Below are 14,840 nucleotides of genomic sequence, written 5' to 3'. Positions count from 1 at the left end.
AGGTAGCCTTTTTGGAGTTCACCGATTGGGTCTGCGTTGCTCCCGGACAGGAGGAAGTCAAATGACACCGAGGGTTGGTTCAGAGAAAGAGTTCTTTATTTCTGCTCTCTGGAACAGCAGAAAGGCACTTGCGTGGTCAGTCCACAGCAAGTCCAAAGAAATGAGAGATTACATGCAGTATATATATCCTCCAGGCACCCTCTCCCCCCTTCCCCAGGAATCCAGCCATGTCAGCTTGTACACGCAGGTTGACATCACAGATGTTCCTGCTCCGGCACTCTTAACCATAAAAGGGTATTCCTTCCTATACTTCTGACCATAAAAGGATATTCCTTCCTGTACTTCTGACCATAAAAGGATCTTCCTGTTCCTACTCTTATCTTGGAGCAAGAGGTCCCCATCTCCAAGAACACCCTCTGGCGCTGTTCCCAGACTAGGTCTGTGCGTCTTTTGTGGTCAGGATATACGATAAGGCACAGATGTGTCTTCCCTGTTCTACTGGTACAGTCAAGGCCATCCTTGCCGTCACAAACTGATAAAGGAGAGGTCTCTGAGCACTTGTTTATACAGCTGGGTTTCGGCTCAAGAGCTCAAGTTAAAGCATTTTAGCTAAGAAAAAATAGGGATTTTGGTGCAGTTTCAAACTGCCTGCACAGTCAGTTTTGGGTTTGGGAAACCCATTCCTTCAGAGGAAGCTGCATAACAAGTGTGGGGAACACTTTTCAGCATTATTTTTCTTCTATTGCTTTATTACTCTGTAGGTCATTGGTTGATTAATCAATGAAAGCTCATTGGATTGACAGTGCAATCCTATGTTCATTTCCTCAGAAGTAAGTATAGGTTTAGGGTATAGGTTTAATTAATACATTTACTTGGAAAATATATAGACCATGAAACTTAAGCTAATATCTTTACAGGGTTTACTGGGTCTGTGACTACTATAGTAAAATTCATAATGCATTGCAATGAACAATAAGACTGCAATAAAACAATCAATTTTGTACAGATAGGGTTGTATTAAGATTTCTTTCACCAGCCCTAGTTGTTAATGGGTGAAAGGTAAAGGTGAAGGACCCATGGACGGTTGAGTCTAGTCAAGGGTGACTATGGGGTGTGGCGCTCATCTCACTTCAGGCTGAATGAGCCGGCATTTGCCCATAGACAGCTTTCCGGGTCATGTGGCCAGCATGACCAAACCGCTTTGGCCGCAACGGGACACTGGGACGGAGGTCAGAGTGCATGGAAACGCCATTTTCTTTCCCGCTGTAGCGGTACCTATTTATCTACTTGCACCGGCATGCTTTTGAAATGCTAGGTTGGCAGAAGCTGGGACAGAACGGGAGCTCACCCTGTCACACAGATTTGAACCACCGACCTTCTGATCAGCAAGCCCAAGAGGCATAGTGGTTTAGACCACAATGCCACCCGCTCCCTGTTCTTTATGGTCATGGGGATGGGAATTTGCCATGATTAGCAAGCGTATGTGTTAAGTCAATGTGCCTGTCCATCTTTGCCAGAAGAATGTACTTTGCCCTCAGCAGGGGGGGAAGCCTCGAGTAAAAGTGTGCTATTGGCACGTGTGTATCCGCCGAGGGAAAGGGCGTCGTGAGAATGGGGTGTGTTTGTGCGTGGTCTGGTCTGCCTCCAAGCAGAGCGAAAACGTGTCTGGCCAGAAGCTCCTGCGGCAGGTTGCTGCTGGGTTGGCAGCTGTTCCGTACTGAGGCATGGGGCGTCCGCGGAGGACAAACAGCGGAGAGTCCCCAGACGGACGTGCGCGAAGGTGATGCAACCGCCAGGAGGGAAGAGGGGAGCCGGGGTCGGGACTGGCGAAGGGATGCGCACCGGCTGCAGCCGGGTGGGCGGGCGGGGATTCGCCGGCTGAGTGATGCTCCCGCCGCTTCGATGACTGGCTCAGGGCAGCATCTCTCAGCCGCCCCCCTGCCAACACCCCGCCCGCCCTGCCGTCCCGTTATAAGAGCGCTCGGAGCCGTTCGCCACTTCGCCACAACATCATAGAGCGGCGAGACCTGCGCCTCGCTGCCGCAGCAGCAACGCCTCCGCCGCCGGTCCCCTGGCTGGAGCCTCGGGGCGGGGGATCGGGGGAGAGAAAGCGCACCCCGAATCCCCGAGGCGATCCTGGGAAGGAGCTTCTTAGCCCCGTCAAGAGCGGAGCCCGGCGCGCCCCGGCAGCAGCAGCAGCAGCAGCAGCGGCGGCTTCTCCAAGGTGCGGCGGTGAGCTCCTCTCGCTCTCGGAAGCGCGCGCGCCTGGATGCCCGGCTGCGGACCCGCGCCCTCTGCCGGCGAAGCCATGACGCCGCACAGCCGCTCGGAGGCCGGGAAGCCTGAGCAGACGGCCGCCGCCGCCGCCGCCGCCAGCCGCGAGCTGGAGTTGCGCGGCGCGGGCGCCTCTGCCTCGTCCCTGCCCGCGGCGGTGCGGGGCGCGTTGGAGCTGGCCGAGGCCCGGCGCCGGCTGCTGGAGGCGGAAGGGCGCCGGCAGTTGGTGTCGGAGCTGGAGAGGCGCGTCGAGCAGCTGCACCGCGTCTTCATCGAGGCCGAGCTGCGCATGGCCAACCGCGCCGAGAGCCTGGGCCGCCTGGGCAGCGGCGTGGCGCAGGCCGAGCTCTACCTAACCGCGCACGGGCAGCGCCTGAAGAAGAGCCTGCGGCGCTGCAAGAAAGCCAGGCCGCCCGCCTTGCTGGCTTCGGCGCTGGGACTGAGCAGCTGCGTGCCTTGGGCTGACTGCAGAACGCGCCGCGGCCGAGGGGGCGCCCCGGAGCCGCCCGAGTCCCCCTTCAAGAGGATCCAGCAGGGGGCAGCTCCTTCTCCCCATCAGCCCCGGCGAACCCGGCCTTAGAAGTGGGACGGGGCGCTGCACCCCTCTGCCACCCGCTGGGGGGGGGTAGCTAGGAGGGTGGGGTGGAAGGCGACGGGTGCTAGTAAGCGTGCAGAGGGTCTTCCTTGCAGAATTTTCCTCCAAGAATGGGGACCATTTCCCGAGCCCCCCAGAGCAGGAGGGTGTGATGATGATGTTGGTGAGGATCCTTCCTTCCTTCCTTCCCCATCTGCTTGTGGCAAACAGGTCTCTCCAGGCAGATCCACATTATGCATTTTAAGCACACTTAATGCACATTTAAAGTATATGACTTCCCCCAAGGAATCCTGGCAACTATAATTTGTTAAAGGTGCTGAAAAGGTCTGTGAAGGAGTAAACTACAGTTCCTAGATTCTTTGGGGGGAGTTAAATATGCTTCAGATGTATAGTGTGGCTCTTTTCCAGCTGCTCGTCCTCATCAGATCTCTTGGCCTTGGGCTCAACTGTAGGAGACATCTGATTCTCATGACCATCTCATTCATTGACTTTCCTTTGGTTTGGATAAGTTTGGCTTGCAACCAGCCCCAGATTCAGCTGCTGCTCTGCTGCTCTTGAACTGGTCTGCTGAAGCTTTGAAGTTGTTCCAGAACTGGCTTTTTTGCTCTGACGGTCAGAGGGTGAGATGATGGTGAGAACCAGTCCTAGACCACTGGCCTTTGGGAAGCAAAAAACAGCACCTTCTGCTTCTAGCCAATGAGTCGTTTTTACCAGGAGTCGAGGAGTTGGGTGCTTCAGTTTTGACTTTTAGCAATGTCTGTTACCACAGGAGGCCTCTGCACTGCATTCTAGAGAGGACTCAGAGCAAAATGGGCGGCATGGATATGTCTAGGCAGCCATTTTGGCAGTAGCTGGAGAGAGGCTGTTGAGTCTGCTGGTTCTTATGCAATCGAAAAGTACCCATCTGTTTTGTAGAAACTCATCCTCTTTAGTCCAGGGCCTGGGAGAGCTTCTGGATTCTGCAGAACTTGGAAACATTTCATCTTTGCATAACTCTTAAAAGCAGACAGTTTTTTGTGACTTGACATTGCCCCTCCTTAACTCTGCTAGTACCCATGGGGCTTTGAAGAAAGAAATTTTGGTTCAGGAGGAGAAGAGCAAGTCCCACCCCTCTGATTTTTTTTGGCTTGGCTTCCAAGTTGTCTGCCAAAGATTCCACCTTGAAGTTGCTTGTCCGGCCATGGGACTTTAGTGATGTGGAGGGGGTAGGCTTGCCCAAAGGTAAGCACCTGCTTGACAGACTTGACCTTCACCTGACACTCTGCTGCTAGATCTTCCTCAACACAGGTGCTTCTTTTACCCAGCAAGGCTGCTGGTCATGCTTGGCTTCTGCTCTCCCCTCACCATCACATTTCCGCTTACTGGATCCAAGAAATTGGCCTTAATTTTGCCCTTGTACATAACAAAAGCTTCCTTTGTACACCAGGGGAAAACTGCTACCGAACTGCAACCAAGACAAGAGGTACCACGAATTGCTCCTTCCTGCTGTTTTTGGACAATGGCATTAAGGGGGACTAAGCAGGAACTTCCTACAATGATTGTATTAGAGCTCTTCTTTAGCCTCTTGTCTAGCACTTACTGACCTGAGTTGGACTGACCTGCTGTTCTGAACACCAGAAACACTATAATTTCTCATATTGAGAATCTATCCTGGTCTTTATGGGGGCTAGATTTTGCCTCTTGCTGGTTAGCTGATGGGAACTTCTGAAATACTTTTATTGCACTTTTAATGTAGATGTTGGCGTTGCTTTGCCATTTAGAATCTTACAGGGTAATGAATGGGTGCAGAATATCCACTGGATATTGTGTCCTTGATCCTCTGTATCCAACAGGTTTGGGTATATGGGGTGAAGAAATGCCAGCTTTGTACTTTTGTATTAGTTCCACTTTCAGCTGCTTTGACAAAGGAACAGATTGAATCAGATTTCAAAACGGGGGTCAAAACAGGGCTCTGAAAATGCTGAAACGAAGCCAGGCTGCATTTCTCTTAGGTAGGGCTACAGTATGTGCTTAGAATTCGAAACTAAAATACTCGTTATGTAACAGGAATGTATTCTGCAGTCTAAGTAATACTGGACAAAATTGCACAACTTTCTCACTGCAAAAATAACTGTAGGGGTTTTCTTGTAGAATTCGGATTGCTTTTGCATCTAGCGAGGTAGCTTAGTTTCTGTTCTGCATCAAACGCAACAAGGAGCTTTGGGCACCTGTGAGGTTCACCAAGTTTAAGCTTTAGGTGGTGCCATCCAGGTAGGACTTTGGGGCAAATGTCCAGGGCTGCACTCAGCCGAATGGGCATTGGGTGGGGGTGGGGGACCTACGCCACAGGTTTGGCTAATCACATTCTGAAGTAAATGAAGTAAACAGGCATTGCCATCAAAAGAGGTAGGGAGACAAGACCATTAATTCCAGAGATACTGCAGTTCTAACACCGCTTACCTGGGAGCATGCCCCATTTGATTCAGTTGGTCTTACTTCTGAGTAGGCATGGTTAGAACTGCATTCTAAAATTACCTAGCTGTGCTGCTGCAGGAACTGGAGCAGTGAAGGAGATTGAGGCATGAAGCACGGGGAGATAGTAGGCGGAGTGGTGCAGTAGGAAGAAAAGGAGCTCAGGGAGAGGCATGAGCTCATTGGGGAAATGTGAGTGTCCAGAGAAACCACTTGGGTTTGATAACAGCCAGACTTAAAAGCAAGAGGGGTAGAAAATCCCTTTAAGAAAAAAGGAGGGAGATTGCAAAATCAGGACTGAAATAAAGTCACTGCATTTAACCTGATGTTATCATAACCACCAGGATAACAAGAGGTTGTTTGAACAACAATAAAAATAGTGGGGACAGCAGGAGAGGAATTTTAACATTCTCATTTTTGAACACAGATTTCTCAAGAGACTGACGTAGTATTTTAAAAAAATATTGGTGTGTATTTAAAGCTTCTGAAATAAAAAGCTTTAAATACACACTAAGGGCTCACCCAAACTTACACCAGGCACAGGTCCACACTTTAAAGCACTGTGTCCCAGCGCTCCCCCCACACTTTCCCCAGGTTGAAACCCTGGAAGGACATCTTGAATGGGTTAAATGCATTGAAGAGTGACCATATGAAGAATGACCATTATCCAAATATTCAACCCCTCTTCTCTTTCTCTGGAACATATACAGTGCAGTCCTATATAGGTCCACTCAGAAGTAAGTCCTACTGTGTTCAAGTGTGGATAGGATTTCAGCCTAAGAAAGGGCCAGGCTGCAAACCACTAGCAATTTGAATAAATGCATGCTTTCAACCACAGAGTTGCATTCATATAGAGCAGGGATGTCCAGCTTCCGAGGGACTGTGATCTACTTGCACTAAAAAAACACTGGCAGTGATCTACCCATTGTATTGACCTTAGTTGTTGAACTTCTTTTAGGGAGCAAAATTTGTTGATTTTTTTTTTGGGGGGGGGGGTCAGTGTCTCGCGATCGACCAGGATTGACCACGGACACTCTGTAGATCGCAATCGACCTGTTGGACAGCCCTGACATAGAGCAAAGAAAATTAGGATTCATGTGGTTTGGATAATGAGGGTGCGAGAGGTACTGGTTCTGACCTAGCTGTCTTGCATGGTTGCCAGGCGCAAAAGAGGACAGGGCTCCTGTACTTTTAGTAGCAATGTAGAAAAGGGAATTTCAGCAACTATAGCTGGTCATGAAGCTATTAAAGGTGCAGGAGCCCTCTCTTTTGCATCTGGATACCCTATTCAGTTATAATATTTCCCCTTCCTGTACAGCAATCCATTTAAAGAATGTAAAGGATAGGAAATTTTGAAGCTGTTTCTCCCCTCCACCCCGACCTTTGGCATCAGAAAGGGACTCCTGTTATCTTCGCCTAGTAGGGATAAAATGATATGTCCACTCTCCTCTTTTATAAAGGAACTCGAAAGGTATTTGCTGGTGTGTTTGTTTTAAAAATAAATAGATAAATAAATTGCTATTTCATGAAAGTGCTGCAGGGACTACCTTAATGTGGAAGAGATAATCAGGCAGCTGGTCTGTTACGTAATCTTTGCCTCCCATATGTTTCTGGCGAAGGGCTCCTGCCCTGCTGATGCGGCATTTGGGCTCTGTTGGAACAAATGTACATATTTTGCTACAGGCACCAGCTGGAAAAAAGCACATAGTTTATACCCAAATAAACATTGTGTTCATTGTTTTGAAGGTGGTTGACTTAAGTCAGATGGAAGAGGTGAGACACACAAAGCACATCCCAGCACCTGGGTGATAACTTTGCAAATAAACAATGGGAAATACTTTGAAAGTGTGATTTTCTCCCTCCCTATGGTTGAACACCTGTGCATGCTTACCTGGGAGTAAGTCTCATTGGGGATTGCTTTCAAGAGGGCATGTGTAGGAATGCTGAATAGCCACGATCACAAAATCAGATGAATCTGGAGGAGTGTCATTGAAATTAAAAGTGCTTATTGAGTAGATTTCTGCAGCTGAAAATAAAATAAAGGCACATGATGCAAAGTGGAGGCTGGCTGATTTATGGGAACGTGAATGTGTGCTGGTAAGGCGTTGACAGATGCTTGAAGTAGGCTGAGAAGCTGGTAAGTAAAGAGGGGAGAAACCTTTTAGGCTGGTGGAATCATTGTCCCTACCTTCATGGGTCAGTGTTGACAGGAGGGTGGGACAACCCATCTGTCAGTCATCCATAAATCCCTTGTGGTGCTTCCCAAGCACCCAGCAGACAGCTGGTTGTCTGACACTTGGGAAGAGCAGTGCAGGAGGCTTTGCAAGCCCTTTGCTCAGCATTCAGGATTTGCTGAGCACAGGGCTTGCAAAGTGCTTTGGACAGCACTTCCCAAGCACTTGGCCACTAGCAGGATGGCAAAGATGCTATTTGCGTGTTATCTGCTGTGGGATTGAGTTTGCCACAGGGAATTGTTGTGTAGCTGATGCAGCTGTGTCTCCATCTGCCCCACACATGACATCACATCAAACCAACCAAACAAACAACCCAAAGCCACATCCTGGTAGTAATATGGGCTGGGAATGAATCTGATCAGGGTTGCAGCACAGTGCAGAAGCTGTGAATGCCTCCTAATACCTTAATGAACACCAGTCATTGCAAGTGCACAATAAAAAATGTTTGGAGAGGCCAACAGAAAATACACCTAATGGCAGACGCACAGGTTGGTATGTTTTGTTCCCAATATGTTTTGAAAAATGTTTCTTAAGAAAAAACAAACACCATTTATTTGCAGTGTGCACCTTAGTAAGATCTGGGAGTGGGAGGAAACTGATGCTGCAGCTCACCAAAACTGGCACATAAAACTCTCCAGTGTCATGCACTTAGAACACTGTCAAAGAGTCAATAATGGGCACCCTAAGCCTCAAGTCACAATTCAAAAGCATCTCTGCCTGACTTAAGAGCAAACAAAATTAAGGCACAGTGTCACATAGAGTGCTTGTGTGTGATGGGAATGGCTCACAGGAGCAGCCCGTGAATGAAAATTGTAACATAGAGAACCACCCCTGCATGATTCAGCCCTATTCATGCTTACTCAGAAGCAAGTCTGCTTGACTTCATCAGAACATATGACTCATCCAGACTTGCCCTTGCCCCAACACTTTCCTCCCAAAAAGCCCAATCTTCAGTGGTATACGTCAATCGGGTTCTGCAGGTTTTCTGGGGGAAAGTGGCGGGGCTAGAGCAAAACCACTTGTCCCACACTTTCTAGGCACAGGTGCAACTGGAAAACCACTAGGACCTGTTCTTTCTAGGCAGGAGACAAACGTAAGTCTGGATGAGCTCTTAGTGTGCTTCGGTCAGGACAATAGTCTTGTCATCCCCACCACCCCAGCCATGATTACGTTGTTATCCCTCCACTGCTGGAAGCAGTATACCTCTGAATATCCATTTCTGGGAATCACAAGTGGGGAGATTGCTGTTGCTTTCTGTTCCTTCTGTTCCTTCTTGTGGGTTTCTCGGAGGAGACATCTGGTTGGCCACTGTGAGAACAGGATGCCAGACCTTTGAACTGATAAAGCAGGGCTCTTTTTATGTTCTGTTGCCTCAGTCATTTCTCCTGCAGCACACGGAACTCCTTCAACCTTTCCTCAAAGTACTTGGATGGCAGGTTTTAGATGTACAATGCAAATCTACACACGTTTCCGCAGAAGTAAGTGCCATTATGCCATTGTTGCCCCAGTGTGACAAGTTGCTGAGATGCTCCATGAGGAGGCAACACAAATAAGCAAGCAATTCTTTTTTTTTTTAAAAAAAAAACACCTCTGCTTGAAATACTCCTGGCAGTGATCCCCAAGCCAGTACTGTTTCCCTTAACCAGCCTGGTGACTTTTCCTACTGCTGTGTCAGAATGTACCAACGCTGTGCATCACAGTGCCAGCTCACACTGTGGAAATGCCAAGAGGCCTAGCTTGCAGCTGACTCATGCTGCCTGCCTTTCTTCATGCTAATGGGGAAAACGAGCTCCTTCTCAATCCCTCCACTTGCTCCAAACTTCACACTGAGCCATGACAATGTCCAGGGAGATATGGTGCTGTTGAAGTTGACCATAGGATGTAAGTCAGCTGCTGCCAGTGTCAGATTCAGGCTTCACGGGGGATTGAGCTCAGATGAAGTCTGAGGAAAGCCAACTGAAGCCAGGGAACTGATCACAAAGATCAGTGCTTCCAGAAGGTTTTTTTATAATTTGTTTTATTTGATGGAATGTTTATATCTCAACACCCTTCATCAAACTGATGGGCCCAGGATAAGTAACAAGATGTAGTCCTCATAAGAAACTGTTTATAAAATTGCAGCCAACAGGGTTGCAAGCACGCTTTGTCTGTGTTTCCTTTTGGAAAACGGGGCACTGCGGAGACTCTGGTGTCTTTATGCTATATGGTTTATTTACACATATATACAACCTGAGTATACCTGGGTCAATGCATTACACTCCAAGAGGGCCAGTTGCTTCTCCCATAGACATAGCAGGCTTGGGTCTAAGAACAGAGAAATCAGCCATGCTCCCTGTCTCTTGGTTGCAGCCTCTTGCAGTCAGCCCACATGGTGCTTTTCACCCCCATTCTTCTTCCTTTTCACCGCTAACCCAGTGAAACTACCCCCCTCCAGCCTCCATCATCCAAACAGAAATTCTAAACCATTTTTTTGTCTCTGCCCACTTACACACAGCTGGAGGAGGGGCTCCATCCCTCTTGCTGTCTGGCACTGAACGTCATGATGACTCATCTTTTGTTAGGTTAACGATTCAGCCATTGTCAGTCAATTACTTCAGGAGGAAGCCAGCATGTGTTATTTCCATCTTGAATCCTTACTGGATCTGGGAGTTCAGTGTTTGCAGTTTAACTCCCCCAACCTTGATTAAAATCTAACACTAAATCTAGAACTTCTGCACCCACAAGCTCTAGCACCAAAAATTTATAATAATATATTTTCTTTTAAAAAACCCCAACAACCTTGGATGTCCTCAGTAGGATGATCACATGAAAAAAGGTGCTCCTGCACCTTAAGAACTGTTTCCAGATGGGTGGCCCCTAACGCTGCCCAGCAGCGACTTGGCTGGTAGGCAGAGCAGCAACAATAGCTGCTGCTTAGTGGGAGACCAATGCAAGGTCTATGTTTTCAGTATTAGATTGCAACTCAGCTTGTATTGAATACTGGTGTGTCTGCATGGGGAGAAAGAGGAGAGAGAGAGGAACCTCCAAGCTCCCTAGACCAGGCATGGCCAAACTTGGCCCTCCAGTTGTTTTGGGACTACAACTCCCATCACCCCTAGCTCACAGGACTAGTGGTCAGGGATGATGGGAATTGTAGTCCCAAAACAGCTGGAGGGCCAAGTTTGGCCATGCCTGCCCTGGGGCTGTCCTTCAACATGTGCTGACCTTTCTTCGGGTGCTAGACTGATACTCTCTGGGTTGCTTTCCTCATTTCCTTTCCCCTTCTCTTTCATCTTCACATTGGGAGAGGAGACATCTTTTTTGTCTCTCCTGCTGAAAGCAAAGTGCAGGCACATGGCTCTTTGCATCTCTCCACCTGGATTAGACAGGCTCTTTCCTAACAAGTATGCATTTCCTTAGATAAACTTAGGATTCTTACATTACAAAACTGAGGGTCTCATTGCGATTATAACCAAGGGTAAGCTGTGCTTATCCAGCAGGGAGCCAGTGCTCTCTTCGGCTTCCAAGCTGTGTGTTAACCCTGCATGCACATTTTAAGAGGCACATCTATGGAGCCAATCTGGCACTCCCACTAGTTCATCCCCACAGCCCTGACTTTGCCACTGCCTTGCGCCTGTCCCTGCTGGCAAGTGTTAGAGACTCTGTTGCCATGAGGCTGCTCCCAACACTATCAGGAGTATTGCACTATTTCTATATGTACATCTGACTAGGTTCTGTCCATACCAGAGGGCTGATTCTTTGGTGGTGCATAGGGATTGGAGAATCTGCCCATTTCAGTTTTTCTCCCTCTTTTTTCCAGTCTCAAATTCAGTTCTCCACATTTCCACATAATTGTGTGTGTGTTTATAAAGTCTCCATGAAAATTCATCATCACTTTAATGTGAATTTCTTTTGATATACACGTTTGGTATGCAGTTATGCCTAATATATACATTTTTGCAAAAAACTTTCCCTTAACATTATCCAGTTCTGTATGTTATTTTCACTATGTTCACTTTGCGGTTCTTGTACACATGGCTTGGCTGCAGCATTGTGGTGCAAAATTCAAAGAAGTGAATTTTTTGTTTTGTTTTGGTTGTTGTATTATTTGGGAAAGTTCAAATTACCATAGGTAGATTCATCTTTAAATGCAAATTGAATCTAAAATCTCCCCTATCCCTAGTGGTGAGTGTCACTTTGACCCTGTTTTGTTTTTATTTCATTGATCTTTTAACTATTACTAAAACACAGTGTGCTGCTGCTTCTTTAAGTGAAAGACAGATATGGTACCATAGACCCCATAAAGGAAGTGGAGGAAGGGAAGGCAGAGCAGACCCCCTCCTTTCTCACTGTTGCCATAATCTCATCCAGGGTCTAGTTGGCCAAAAGGAAAGTGGAGAGGATGGTTTTAATAGCACTGTAAGGGAGGGAGGGAGGAGGGTTCAGACAGGAGAAGGAACACATTATCTCACAGAGGGTTTCAATTAATGGTATGAAATGCACAGCTTGGTCTTAAATCCTCCCGTTCTCTCTCCTCACTCCCAATGAGCGATTATTTTCAAATCAGCTTTTGACCCTATTATAGCAAAGCCTACTTAAAAGAATTGAAAAGAAGAGTCTGTAAAAAAAAAAAAAGGAACCCACAAAGATTAAGATAATGCAGTCTGCCTCCCTTTTTGACCCCTTTTAAATATCCAAAAGGAGACACTAGGATATAGAAATAACACAAATATAAGAACAATTAGAGACCACAAAAAGCCAAATCGGAGCAGAGTAAAATAACAACTGTAATATGCCTGGTCAAACAGACAGATTTTGACCTTGAATTGGGCCTGGAAATGAGCTGGCAACCCATGCAGCTTTTTTAGAGCAGTGATTATGTGAGTTCTAAAAGCAACTCAAGCCAGTAATCTGCATTTTTTTAAAAAATATTTTTTATTAAAGATTTTCCTCATGTACAAAAGCACATGCATTGTCTGTTTCTTCAGGCTGTGTTTTCTACAGATCAGTTACATTTGTTGTGAGACATTGGCGTTATATGAAGTATAGGGCTGGGAAGAAAAGTGGTGGGGACAGGAGAGGGGTGGCGGCAAAGCTTATGTTCTTGTACTTAGTGTATGTGTGGGGTTTTTGTGTCAGCGTCATTTGGGTATGTTCTCTTTCTATTCGCCTATGATGTTTCCTTGGTGATGAGAGAGGTTGGTGTGGCCTAGGGTGTTGTTGATTGTCTTTGGTTGGCTGCAGTGGAATTTGTTTATGTGTGGGTGTGGGTTGTTGGGTCAAGTTAGCCATATTGAATCGAATGCTGTCGGTAAGTTCATGTTGTTGTCTTGTTTGGCTGTGTATGTGATAAAGGGGAACCATACCAGAGTGAAGGTGTCGTCTTCTATTTGTCCCTGTGTCAGTTTAAGTCTATTGGTTAGCATTTCTAGTAAGGCTGTTTCTTGATAACAGTGTTCCATGTTCATTCCTGACAGGTCCCTGACAGGCTATGATGTTTCTGGCTGCTGAGAGTAGGTGGGTTATGAGCTCTTTATAGAATGAGTAGGCATTGTTATCTTGGAAGATGTTCAGTAGGGCCAGTTCTGGGGTGACTTCTAGTACCTGTTTAGCTATTTTGCTTATTTCTTGCATGATTGCCATTTGACGTTTCCAAGTCATTTTCAAGGGCAGCCCCATATACAGTGGTACCTCGGGTTACATACGCTTCAGGTTACATGCGCTCAAGGTTACAGACTCAGCTAACCCAGAAATAGTACCTCAGGTTAAGTACTTTGCTTCAGGATGAGAACAGAAATCGTGCTCCGGCGGCGCGGCAGCAGCAGGAGGCCCCATTAGCTAAAATGGTGCTTCAGGTTAAGAACAGTTTCAGGTTAAGTACAGACCTCCAGAACGAATTAAGTACTTAACCCGAGGTACCACTGTACAGTGCATTGCAATAATCCAGTCTGGGAATTACCAGTGCATGCAGTTGCATAGCCAAGTCATCTCCGTCCAAAAGTGGTTGTTGTTGGTGAACTAGAAGGAGCTGGTAATAGGCACCCTCAGCGTGGCCATCAACACCACCTGGACTCCTCAAGTGACAATGTTTGATCTAGGTGTACCCACAAGATGTGAACCTGCTCCTTCCAGAGAAGTGCAACCCCAACCAGAGCAGGCCATCTTCCCACCTCCTGGACTTGAGAACTTGGAACATACCTGTAGAATACCTCAGTCTTTTCAAGAAGAAGAAGAAGAAGGTTTGGATTTGATATCCTGCTTTATCACTCCCCGAAGGAGTCTCAAAGCGGCTAACATTCTCCTTTCCCTTCCTCCCCCACAACAAACACTCTGTGAGGTGAGTGAGGCTGAGAGACTTCAGAGAAGCGTGACTAGCCCAAGGTCACCCAGCAGCTGCATGTGGAAGAGCGGAGACGCGAACCCGGTTCACCAGATTACGAGTCTACCACTCTTAACCACTACACCACACTGGCTCTCAGTTTCCATTTGTTGGCCCACATCCAGCCCATCACTGCTTCCAAGCACCTGCTTAGCATCTCAACTGCCTTTCCTGATTCAGATGGAACAGAGAGAAAGAGTTGGGTGTCAGTCATATGTTGGTGACCACTACTTGATTGCAGCTCCCAGCGGCTTCATATAGGTGTTAAACAGCATGGGGGACAAGCTGTGTAGCAACCACTTCCACCTGAATATTAGAATCATAGACTCATAGATACATTTGAGAGTGTATATCTTGAGAGCCAGACAGCAGCTAAGTGCAGGAACAAAACTGTGGGGTGAATATTTCAGCCCATAATAGTATTTCTGGAAGCAGTAGTGTAACATGCCCTTTTTATGATAAATTGCACAGCATTACTCCATGAGGATGTTAATGTAACTCCAAAGACAGGATCAATCTCCTGAAAGATGCCCCACCTTCAACCACCACCACCTCCTGCACAAACTCACATCTGTTCCAGGACCTTGTAATACAATGATACAAATGCATACTTGGGAGATAGAGAGATCAACCAACATAAGCTTTAGTAGACATTTTCCCCCCCTAGACTATGCATCCCCCCCCCTAACATGACATGCTTGCATTTTGGAACTGTTGGGAACTGTGGATTGTAACTAGTGTTGTGAGTTGACAGGAGACCACTGTTTCCCTCATGGAACTACAGTTCCCAGACTGATTTAACAAACAATTCCTCTGCCCAGGAAAGAAAGAAAAAAATAATACTAGTAGGGTGATAACTTTCTTCTTGACCAATATCTAATACAGGAGTTAGGAATCTTTTCCAGACTGAGGGCCATATTTTCTCCTG

The 14,840-nt window shown here is 47.1% G+C and overlaps 1 protein-coding gene across 1 annotated transcript; it reads left to right on the top strand.

Moving 5' to 3' along the window:
* The first annotated feature begins 1,297 nt into the window (after positions 1–1,297).
* On the top strand, positions 1,298–7,377 carry TRNP1 (TMF1 regulated nuclear protein 1). Its single transcript, XM_079986470.1, has one exon. The coding sequence runs from the start codon at positions 2,270–2,272 to the stop codon at positions 2,852–2,854; it is 585 nt and encodes a 194-aa protein (XP_079842596.1). The 5' UTR covers positions 1,298–2,269; the 3' UTR covers positions 2,855–7,377.
* Positions 7,378–14,840: the final 7,463 nt, after the last annotated feature.

The sequence above is a fragment of the Podarcis cretensis genome (assembly GCF_951804945.1).
Source record: "Podarcis cretensis genome assembly, chromosome: 8".
Lineage (NCBI taxonomy): Eukaryota > Metazoa > Chordata > Lepidosauria > Squamata > Lacertidae > Podarcis > Podarcis cretensis.
The sequence above is the reverse complement of the archived record's forward strand: the minus strand, read 5'-3'. Positions and strand labels throughout refer to the sequence as shown.

Bases quoted from the DNA above. Each gene is read 5' to 3' on its own strand.
- TRNP1 (XM_079986470.1), top strand. From the start codon at position 2,270: ATGCCCGGCTGCGGACCCGCGCCCTCTGCCGGCGAAGCCATGACGCCG.